This window comes from Loxodonta africana, chromosome 3 (genome assembly GCF_030014295.1).
Source record: "Loxodonta africana isolate mLoxAfr1 chromosome 3, mLoxAfr1.hap2, whole genome shotgun sequence".
NCBI lineage: Eukaryota > Metazoa > Chordata > Mammalia > Proboscidea > Elephantidae > Loxodonta > Loxodonta africana.
The window spans coordinates 67,465,847-67,477,094 of record NC_087344.1 but is presented as its reverse complement, the minus strand read 5'-3'; the positions used below and the strand labels follow the sequence as shown (position 1 = coordinate 67,477,094).

Sequence of the window (11,248 nt, the reverse complement as noted above, 5' to 3'; positions counted from 1 at the left end):
AGGCACAGCGAATGGGATCTGGGGCAGAGAGGAGCTCCATCAATGCTGTACAGGGGTTGGAATTTTGGAGTTCTGGTTTCTGCATGGAGCGCTGGTGGCCCAGTGGTTAAGTGCTATGGCTGCTAACCAAAAGGTTGGCAGTTTGAATCCACCATCCCATTCTTGGAAACCCTATGGGGCAGTTCTGCTCTATTCTACAGAGTCACTATGAGTCGAAATTGACTCAGTGGCAATGGGTAGTTGCTGGGTACCCCCTCCGCACCCGCCCCCCCCCCCCAGCCACGATTTAGACTTCTGAACAGCCAAGTGGAAATCTGTCCCCGGGGAGCAGCTATATCTTGGGAAATCTAACCACACCTGTGAATTATCCTTCTCTTTGTAATTCAGTTCCCAGATCTGGCCTGAAGCCTGAGCAGCAAGGAAAGGGAAGGAGCAAGAGACTATTGGTGAAAGAGAGAGAGAAACCTAGGCTGGGGCCTCAGGCTCTGGATTCCAGTCCCAGCTGTTGTGCAGTCTTGAGCATTACTGCCCTTCTCTGAGCCTCATCTTTTCCCCTCTCACGTGAACAGCCATGTTCTAGGGGCCCATTCAGTGCTGTAGGCTATGCTGTGGGCACGGAGAAGGGAGGGAGTGTAGATTGCTCAGGGGGCAGGGCTGGAAGTGGAGCTGAGCCAGACCAGGGGCCAGGCTCCACTTACTGGATCCCTGTGGGTACAGGCTGGGCAGGCTGTGGGCAGTCGCTCCACACTGGGAGGGTATCTGCAAATCTCCCACTCCGGCCCCCTTGTCCACTCTGGCCTGTGCGTGTGTCTGTCAGGGTAGGACTTGGGTCCGAGTTGCCTTCCGACACTCTGAGTAAGTTCACACCTGCTGGAAGCTCAGCTTAGTGCAGACACTTTGAAGGGAGGTAGAAATCAGTAAACCCTGGTTCCTGCTCTTAGGAGATTGAAGACTCAAGAGATGAGCAAGCTAGCCCTGGGGAAATAGCAAGGGGTAGAGATCATGATAGAATGGTTAAGCGCTGGACTACTAACCAGAGGGTTGGTGGTTCAGACCCACCTAGAGGTGCCTTGGAAGACAGGCCTGGGCATCTGCTTCCAAAAGATCACAGCCTTGAAAACGCTATGGAGCAGTTCTACTCTGCACACATGGGGTTGCCATGAGTCAGAACTGACTTGAAGGCAGCTAACAACAACGAAGGTCATGACTGTTGATGCGGACTTTGAGGCAAGGGCTGTGGAAGCTAATAGCAGAGAGATGGTTTAGTGGCCTCACTGGGGGGAAAAGCAGGCCCTGAGCCAGGCCTTGGAGGATAACCCTACATGGGCAGGAAGGGAAGAGGAAGGTAAGGGGGGAATTATTGCCCCCATTTTGCAGATGAGAAAACTGAGGCCTACAAGGGTCACCCAGGTAGTAGGTAGCCGGCCAGGCTGGGGCTTAAGCCCAGCAGCCTTTTCCCAGTGCTCCTCCCCTCATTTCCACCAGGAAGTCCACAGCAAAGATACACATGATGTTCACACTTGCGATACCCTTCCATGGGCATGGCCAGTCCCTGGCACACTGGTGGTAACCCACCCCTTTCTCTCCCACTCAGCAAAGCAAGTGAGTGCCAATGACGTTGTTCTAGGAATAACCTTGAATTGCTTTGATTTATAAAAAAGCAAATCATTGTCAAACATCACCACTTTGACAATTACTGCTGGATTATGCATGACACACCTCACAGCTGATCACGACACACTGTGACTGAGAGCGACAGTTAGGGAGAATAAGGGTGGGGTGGTGGGAATGGGGCTGGATGTGAATGTCAGGCCGAGACCCTTGTGGTTGATGAGGTTGACTGTGAGGAACCATGGAGTAATAATAACGACAACAACAACTCATGCTTATGAAGTGCTTACTAGATTGCAGGTCATCTGTGGAGTGCTTTTCCTCACCTGTTTCATTTAATCCTTGTAGGAAACTGTGAGATAGGCACTATCACTGCTCCGTTTTACAGTTAAGGAAACTGAGCCTCAGAGAGGTCAAGCTTCTTGCACTAAGGTCATACAGGTGGGCCTGGGGGACTTAAAAGAACATGGTCTTAACCACAGGCCCACTCCCTATAGCTAGCCACAGAAGGTTCAGAGCCTAGGCAGCCTGCTGACCACTGTCTTTCTCCACAGGGCAAGGGACATAGGATGACCCCAGCCTGTCCCCTCTTACTGTCTGTGATTCTGTCCCTGCGCCTGGCTGCCGCCTTCGACCCTGCCCCCAGTGCCTGCTCTGCCCTGGCCTCAGGCGTGCTCTACGGGGCCTTCTCACTGCAGGACCTCTTTCCAACCATTGCCTCGGGCTGCTCCTGGACCCTGGAGAACCCCGACCCTACCAAGTACTCCCTCTACCTGCGCTTCAACCGCCAGGAACAGGTGTGCACCCACTTTGCCCCCCGCCTGCTGCCCCTGGACCACTACCTGGTCAACTTTACCTGCCTGCGGCCGAGCCCTGAGGAGGCAGCGGGCCAGGCAGAGTCGGAGGTGGGGCGGCCAGAGGAAGAGGAGGAGGCAGCGGGGTTGGAGCTGTGCGGTGGCTCCGGCCCCTTCACCTTCCTGCACTTTGACAAGAACTTCGTGCAGCTGTGCCTCTCTGCTGAGCCCTCAGAGGCCCCACGCCTGCTGGCGCCCTCCGCCCTGGCCTTCCGCTTTGTTGAGGTCTTGCTCATCAACAACAACAACTCCAGCCAGTTCACCTGCGGTGTGCTCTGCCGTTGGAGTGAGGAGTGTGGCCGCGCTGCGGGCAGGGCCTGTGGCTTTGCCCAGCCGGGGTGCAGCTGCCCTGGTGAGGCAGGTGCTGGCCCTGCCACCACCACACCTTCAGGTCCTCCTGCTGCCCACACCCTGTCCAATGCCCTGGTGCCCGGGGGCCCAGCCCCACCTGCTGAGGCCGACTTGCACTCTGGGAGCAGCAATGACCTGTTCACAACTGAGATGAGATATGGTGAGTGGGAGCTGGGCCCTAAAGGGTGGTGTGTGTGGGGGCCTGAGGGTGCCCATTGGTGCCCATCCTGGCAGGTGCTGGGGCTATTCATGTAGTCATTCACTGATTTCCCTTGGTGTCCAGCCTTGTCCAGATGTTGAGGTCACTGAGATGGATTGGGGTCAGACCTCATGCTTGAAGAGTTTGCAGCCTAGGGCGGAGAATGAGGGTGCAAGTGAGATAATGCAGAGTGATCAGCATAAACACAGGGAGGGACCCCCCTAACTGGATAATCAGGGAAGGCTTCCTGAAGGAAGCAATTTGGGAGCAAAAATTGGAAGAACATGTGGATGTGTGCCAAAATAAAGGAGTAGTGAGGGTGTTCCAGGCAGAGGGAGCAGCGTGTACAAAGGCCCAAAGCTGGGAGTGACCGTGGCAGGCCCTGCTCTGCAAGTTGACGAGTTTGCCTGTAGGCTGGATTACACAGGGAGCGGGGACATACGTGGGTCAGTGATTTTTGGCAGTGGCCCCAGGGTCAGGGCAGACGAAGGCAAAGAAGAGCGTGCCTGGGTGAAGAGGCCTGAGCTTCGTGGTGGCCTTGGAGGGCTGGGCTGGCTTTGCTCCCAGCAACCCTTGTCTCCCCGCTCTGGGCCCATGTCTTCTGGGACTGAGGCTGCCAGCTGCTAGAGCTTCCTGCTGACTGGGCAAAAGCTCTGCGAGCCCTTGAGTCCTGTCTGCTCCCTCTCCCACCCCACCCCTCAACCACGGTTGCCTTCCACCTACCCTCCTTCCTGCAGCTTCAAAGCCCCAAACCCTCAGCTGACTCCTGCATTCCTACTGAACAGTGCTGGGCTAGGGACTGGGCAGGTGGCCTGGCAGGGAACAGCAGCTGAGGACATAGGGTGGGTGGGAGGCAAGCCTGGGACCTGGTCCCCATCCCTGGTACTGACAGGGAGACCCCTCTCCTCTCTGGGTCTCAGTTTCCCCATCTGGGATAACATGCTGGCCTGTCATCATGAGGATCAAGGACATAGGGGTGGAAGTTAGGAGAGGCATCTGGATTTCCCGGAGGCATTTATGAGGAGGCAGAGGTCTGGTCTGGGGGCTGTAGGAGGCCTGGAAAACTGAGGTGAGCATTTTGCCTCTGCCCAGCTCTGCTTTGGAGGCCAGACCCCTGGAGTTAGAAACTACCTTTGGCTGTCACCTTGAGTGAATTCCTTTATGTTTTTTGGATATCAATTTCTTCATCTGTAAAATGGGCAGATATTTCTATGATTTAATTAGATGGATAGTTATCATGACAACCAGTGCTCTGGGAGGGTGGGGGCTTCTTAGCCTCCCTACGAGACAGCCGGCATTGTATCCATCCATGACAAGTGCCCAGGGGCTCTTCTCTGGCCTCTCCCCCAGGCCAGCTTGGCCTCTAACAGCGGTCGATGAAGCCGTCGGAGTGACAGCCAGGCTGTGGGCAGGTTATGGGCCCTGGAGGCTGGCCTGGGATTTAGTGCCTGCAGGAAGAAATTGAATTTCGCTTCTTTGTCGAACATCGGCAGAGAGCACCAGGCGTATATCAGAAGGTTTATGGCTCTTCCTGCCTGGTGGCCATTGCCTATCACACTCTGCAGGGGCCTCCCCCATGGTGCTCAGTTGAGGGCAGCTTCTTTTGTCTGGCTTTCCCTGTGGTCCCTCGGCCCAGTGGTCCGCAATGGATGGAGCAAGGCTCTGTCCTCATGGGCGGGCACCATCTGGGCAGGCTGCCATGTGGAGCATAGAGCCAGGAGCAGCCAGCTGGGCTGGGTGGAAGCCGGAAGCAGGAGTTGGTTAGTAGCCGAGGTGTCTTTGGGGGTCAGTGAGGCCAGTGATGAGAAGGGCACCCTAACTGGGCCTCCCCACTATCCTCAGAGCCTCTGCAAGGGCCTCTGGGACTGGAGAGGGGTGGAGATGAGATGCTTGATTGTTTTTAGTCATGAGGCCTGGTGTCATCTCTGAGCAAGGAGCCTTGACCTGGGACTCCCAGCTGTTCCCAAGCCTGACCTCTGCTCTTACCCTTGTCCTACTTGGCATGTCTCAAGATTTCTCCATGGGGTTGCCTGCAGGGAGGGCCCCTCTGGGGAGCAGTGTAGGGTGATACGGCATCAGCCATGGACTCATGTGGTGCACTGGTGCCCTGAATCTTGCTCGCCCAGTCCCTTCCTCTCTCCTTGTCCCCCTTCCTGCCCAACCTCTCTGAGCAAATTGATGCTAGCACATGGGTGGCAGCCACATGACTTAGTTTGTTCCATGTGGCAGGAGTGTCTGAGGGTTGGTGGCATTGTCAGGGCCCAGAGCACTCTGTGCCTGGTGGCAGCAACACCTTTGCCAGGCCCTTGGCCTTGCCTCCATCCCCTTACCTCTCCACCTGGACCAGCTGGACATATATACCTGCCACAGGAGAGTGGGCTGGCATGTGGAACTGGCCAGTCTGAGAGCAAGATTCGTGAGGGCAGAGGTGAGCAGGAGTGAGACCCCTGGCCCTGCCCCTCTGGCAGGTACTGGGGTAGGGGCTGTGCTTACGTTCTCCAGAACATCCGGAGTAGGCCACACGGGGTAGGGCTGGGCTGGTGCTGGAAGAGCAGCTGGGCTGGGAGCTGGTGGGTAGTGATGGGGTGGTGGTGCCTGGGCCTGCCTCAGTGCCGCGTGGATTTGACAAGAGGGTACAGACGCCTGTTAATTTCACGCAAACTGCCTTTGATAGATCTCTTGTTATTTTTGGTGAGTTGAGCCATAAATTTGTGCCATCTTGCTGCCGCAATCTGTTAAGTGGGGGGAAAGGAAGAAAGGGAAGGCAGGCAGGAAGAAACTCGGCAGAGGACTGGCACGGAGGCTGGCTGAGGCCAGGGCAGGGAGGTGGGTTGCCAAGGGAGGGCCAGCTGCAGAGCCCAGTTCCCGGGGGCTGGCCACCAGCCTGAAGCTCCTGCCCATTGACCCTCCATTCCTGAGGAGGCACTGTGCAAAGTGACAGTAGGGAGAAACCCCCTCCCTCCTCTGCTGTACACCCTACCTGTCCCCAGGGGTACTGTTCTGCCCTTGGGTGGCTGGGTGCTGCTAGCCCACCCTCCCCACTTCATCCAAGCTCCTTTCTGAGGCCATAGCCACCAGTTGAGCCTGGTGTCTCCTGAGTGTTGAGGCTGGGAGGCAAGAGTGAGTTCAAATCCTGGCTCTGCCACTGCTGCTGTGTGACTTGGACAAAGTACTGTTCCTCTTGGGGCCTCAGAACCCCAGTTCTCTGTGGGTCACTTCCCTGATCCAGCTACCGGTGACTCCTCATTGCTGCCCAAACTCCTTAGCTTGGCATTCAAGCTCCACCCTGGCCCAGCTGTGCCTGCTTTTCAGCTTTCCCTTTAATACTTTGCTGTCAGGGCTCCTCATTGCTCTCTGAGCCCCCACTTTCAGGCCTCCCTGCCTTTCCTTGGGCTGTTTCCCTCACCTGCAGTATCCTTTGCCCTTGGTTAGCTGGAGCTTCCATCTTTACATGCACAGCTCAAGCCCCGTCCCCTCCAGAAAGCGGCCTCTGACCTGCCCAGCCTGGTCCCAAGACTGGCCTCTCTCCTCTGCTGCCCTCCTTTGGCCAGCTTGGTCTGGTGACAGGAAGTAAGGCTGTACTTGCCTGCTTGGGCTCAGACAGAGGGGAGGCAGGGCCTCTCTCAGCATGGGGTGGGGGAGACCAGCACGTGCTGTGGCATTTCCTCGAAGGTGCTTCTAGCCAGAGCTCGGCTGAGTTTCCTGTGCATGCCTTTGCCCTGGAGCTCCTCTTGCCACCACAGTGTGGGGAGGGGGCACAGACTCCCCTGGACATCCTCAGCCGGGACTGAGCTCCCACCAATCCATTCCACACATCTTCATGTTTTTGTCTGGGTGAGATTGTGCCAGGCCTTGGACCAGCTCTGGGAGAACGAGACCTGAGATGAACGAGATTGGACTTGTAGTCGGGGAGAATGCAGTGGTCTATGGTGCTGGTCAAGGCGACAGACTAAAGTCGCCCAGCCCCTGGTTCGGTTCCTGACCCCACCACTTACTAGCTGTGTGGCTGTGGGCAAGTTACTTCACCCACATTTCCTCACTGTCTAAAGGGGATGAGGCATTGTGGTTCAGTGGTAGAATTCTTGCCGTTCATGCGGGAGACCCGGGTTCGATTCCTGGCCAATGCACCTCATGTGCAGCCACGCAGGCCTCTCAGTGGAGGCACTATGATGCTAAACAGGTTTCAGTGAAGCTTCCACACTAAAATAGACTAGGAAGAAAGGCCTGGTGATCTCCTTCCAAAAATCAGCCGTTGAAAACCCTATGGATCACAACAGTCCAATCCGTAACCGATTGTGGAGATGGCATGGTGCGGGACCGGGTGGCATTTTGTTCCATTGTACATAGGGCTGCCCTGAGTCAGGGGTGACTCAATGGCAGCTAACAACAAATAATGGGGATAGTGAAAGCTATTCCAGCAAGTAATGGGGAGGAATAAACAAGAGAATGTGGGTAGTGTGCTTAGCACAGTGCCTGGCACATGATACATCCCAAATAGCTGCTGTGCCACCATCGTGACTGTACCTGTGTTGGTGTCGGGCAGAGGGGGTAGGAGAGTGAGGGGTTAAACCATGAAGGGGCGCAAATGTCTAAAAAAAGTGACGCCGAGTTGGGTTTTGTGGAGTGAATAGAAATTCGCTAGCCTGTGAAGTTCTCTTTAAATTGAATTACTTTTTAAATTTAATATGTCTAAAAAGGAAATTTTATATCCGAAGTGGCAAAAGAATATCGCTTACCTTAAATAGAAGATAACCGAAGAAACCACCACAGTGAAAACAAAGCGGCATATTAAATCCCAGCTAGATGCTGTTTCCTTCTCTCAATTTGTTGGAAAGAGAAATTAGCAAGTGCTGGAGATGTGTTAAAGTCTAGCACCACACAGACTTTATCTTTCATGCACTAGGAAGGATTAAAAGTAAGGTGATCGGATAACATCATCTAAACAGGGATACTCTTGAGATTATAAGGGTGACTGAGATAGGTACTATTAATTACTTCAGGGCAGCAGGCATAAACCAGACTATCCCAGGCAAATTGGCAAATAGTCACCTTGATAAATTAAAAGAGATCTGGAAAGGGGCTAACTTCCTCAATCCATGATCCCGCGTTATTTAATGGCGCATCTGTGAGCCATCCCAAGGCCTCTCCCACCCCACGCTTTGGGAAACCCTGCGTGAGGCAGACAAGATGGAGAAGGGCTTTTGAGGTAGAGGAAACAGCCTGTGCAAAGGCGTGAAGGTGTGAAACATGCTGAATGTAGGGAGCTATAAGTAGACGGAGCTGCTGGACCATAGCCTCAGTGGTGGCAGGTGGGGCTAAGGACATGGGCCAGCCTTGACTGCTGCCCCAAGGCCCCAGCACCTTGTTCTGTTGGTCAAGGGCTTTAATTAAGGCAGCAAGAAGCTGGGCATCGTGGGGGAGGCAGAATGAGTCAGATGTGGTCCCTGCTCTCTAGGAGCTCCTGGCCGCATGGGGGAGGTGGCAGAGACTCAGCGAGCTCTCATGTGAGGCTGGGTGGACAGGCCAGCAGCAGGGCTTGGGGAGGAAGAGTCATTGGAAGGGGAACTGACCTTCTGTCTGGGTGTCTGGTCTCATAAAACCATAGCCGTTGAGTCAATTTCGACTCGTAGTGACCCTGAAGGAGAGAGTAGAACTGCCCCATAGGGTTTCTAGGGCTGTAAATCTTTACAGAAGCAGACTGCCACATCTTTCTCCCACAGAGCAGCTGATGGGTTCGAACCACCTACCTCTCAGTTAGCAGCCAACTGCTTTAACCACTTCGCCGCCAGGGCTCCTTCATAGGTCTCACAGGGGGCTACATTGAGCTGCAAGGGTAGAGCCTGGAATTTTCAAAGGCCAACTCCCTTCTTCCATGCCTGAGCCCTCGGGATTCATGTGGGGAGCCGTGGAGGGTGGGACAGAGCTAAATCTCAAAGGGATCACTTGGTGCCGTTCAGGGCTCCAGGTCTGGCATCAGGGAGGGTGCAGAGAGCCCTGGGGATAGGACTTTGTAAATGGCAATGCTCTCTCCTTATGGAACTGATGATTATTGTGGTTATTTTTAACATGCTTATGACAAATGAGGCTGAGGGGCTGGACTGTAAAGTTTGGAGTGCAGGGTCTGTGGGACAGAGAGTAGCAGGTGTCAGCAGTCCTGCTCAAGTGGCAGAGAGCCTGTGCCCCCTGCCCACTGGTTTCAGGGGTGAGACAAGGTAACGTCTGTGTGATTAGTGCAGAGGAACCCCCAGGGATAGCTGGCCCATGTTTCTGAGTGCCTGTCCTGTCCCTGGCTCCCCAGGGCTAGGCCTTGCCTGTGAGAGGGGCAAGGAAGATTGAGACCCTCCCTCAGGGTTCACAAGACAGATGAGCCCAGGATACTCCCAGGCACAGCAAGAGGAAGCCTGGGGCATAGGCCATGAAGAAGGGGCCAGCATGCCTAGACCTCTGTGTGGTCAACCTATGAAGGCTTCCTGGAGGAGGTAGCATTTGGCATGTAGAAGATTTGGGTATTGAGATGGAGGAAGAGCATTCCAAGGGAGAGAGAATAAGCATTAGCAGATGTGTAGAGGAAAGAAAACATTTGCCTGTTCAAGGGATTTAAAAAAAGGGGGTGACAACTCATTTTCATTAAGAGCTTGTCGTGCTCCAGGCAGTCCATACCTCTTGTCTAATTTAATCCTCATAGTGAACCTATGTGATAGGAAGTGTCGTCCTTATTTTCAGTTGATGAATCTGAAGCTCAGAGAGATGAGGTGACTTGCCCAAGGGCACACAGCAAGACAACTGAAAATCAAACCCACATCTGCCTGTCTCCAAAATCTGTACCCTTCCCACTGACCCACCTCGCCTTGCGGTATGCTTGGTTGCATGGTAGGAAAGGAAAACAGGGCTGGACAGGTCACAGGGCCTGCAGCATGTGGGCCCAAATACCAGGCTCTGAGAGGTTTACACTGTAGGCTGTAGCAGTGGGAGCCACTGAAGGTTCCTCAGCAGGGGAGTCATATGGCCGGAGCTGGACTCCCAGAGGATCATTTTGGAGGCTACAGAGGAAAATCAGACTCCCATCCTGGTGGAGAGGGGGTCAGACGTGCAAAGGAACAGTTAGAAAATGGTGTGAAGACAGGATAATAAAACAAGTACCAGGGGCTTTGGAGGGAGGGTAGTGACTCCGTGCCCATGGGAATTAGGGAAGGCTTCTCCAAGGAGGCCCAAGTTGAGCTGTATTTGGTCAGAGCTAGTGCAGGCCTGGGTTCAAATCCCACTGCAGCCTCTCTCCCTTGTCTCACCCCTGATTAGTAAAATGGGGGAAACCAGTCCTAACGAGGCTTCAAGGAGATGTTGTAGAGTGCACTGTGACTGGCACGTAGGAGTTGTTTACTAAATGTTACCTTTAAGAAGTGGCTGAGCGGGGGAAGTGTGTCCTGGGCAACAGGCATCATCTATATACTGGGAAAGCCGATTGGTTGCAGGACAGTGAGCACCCAGCTGAGCTCACTGGACAGACATTTGGGGGGTGGCTAGGGGCATCTGCTCCTCTTCCTGGACCCCTCCATGTCCTCCTGGACCCTGCCTGGCTCTGCTTCCTCTCTGGCTCCCCCTGTTCCGGACCCAGAACTGGTTGGGGCCTGTATGTGGCTCATGCTGAATAAATGTCTAATTCAGTATATGACACCTGTGGTCTTCTCTGTCTTCTCCCCACTTTGAGGGAGAATGGCCTTTGCATTGCTGAGTGGAGGAGAATCAATTGCTGGCCTCTCTGTTGAGCGGGGTGGGCAGAGTATGGAAGGGAAGGCTGGTCACCCTAGGCCCCAGCTGGTGGCTTTGGGCATATTCTTTCCCTTCTCTAGCACAGTCCAGGGGCTTCAAAGCCACCCCAGGAGATGGGAAAGGTGCTCAAGAGCTGGATTTGGGGACATGCTCTGATTTTCAAATATGGTAGATTCTGGAGACCACCAACACCACCCTTGGCTAAATAGTGGGCCGGCCAATGGTTGATGTGTGGTTGACAGAGAACACGGGCCACAGGTACCAATGTGAGTCCGTGACGAGCAGGTCAGGCTGGTCTCCTACATTTCCTTTTTTGATGAGCCAGTGGATGGGCAGGAGGGGGTTGCCAGAGACAGGTGATGGACAAGATGCTGAAACAAGAGCTGGATGAGAGGACTCAGCTGGACCTGCAACAGGTGGAAGTGTCTCCTGAGTGTTTATTAATAAATGGGTATCAGACTTGGGG

At 54.4% G+C, this 11,248-nt stretch overlaps 1 protein-coding gene across 1 annotated transcript in view; it reads left to right on the top strand.

Moving 5' to 3' along the window:
* Positions 1-2,147: 2,147 nt before the first annotated feature.
* Positions 2,148-11,248, top strand: part of ADGRB2 (adhesion G protein-coupled receptor B2) — a 31,482-nt gene continuing 22,381 nt past the window's right edge. The window contains exon 1 of the mRNA XM_064281629.1: positions 2,148-2,976. Within this exon, the coding sequence (XP_064137699.1) occupies positions 2,181-2,976 (796 nt within the window). The 5' untranslated portion in view covers positions 2,148-2,180. The remainder of the gene's footprint in view (positions 2,977-11,248) is intronic.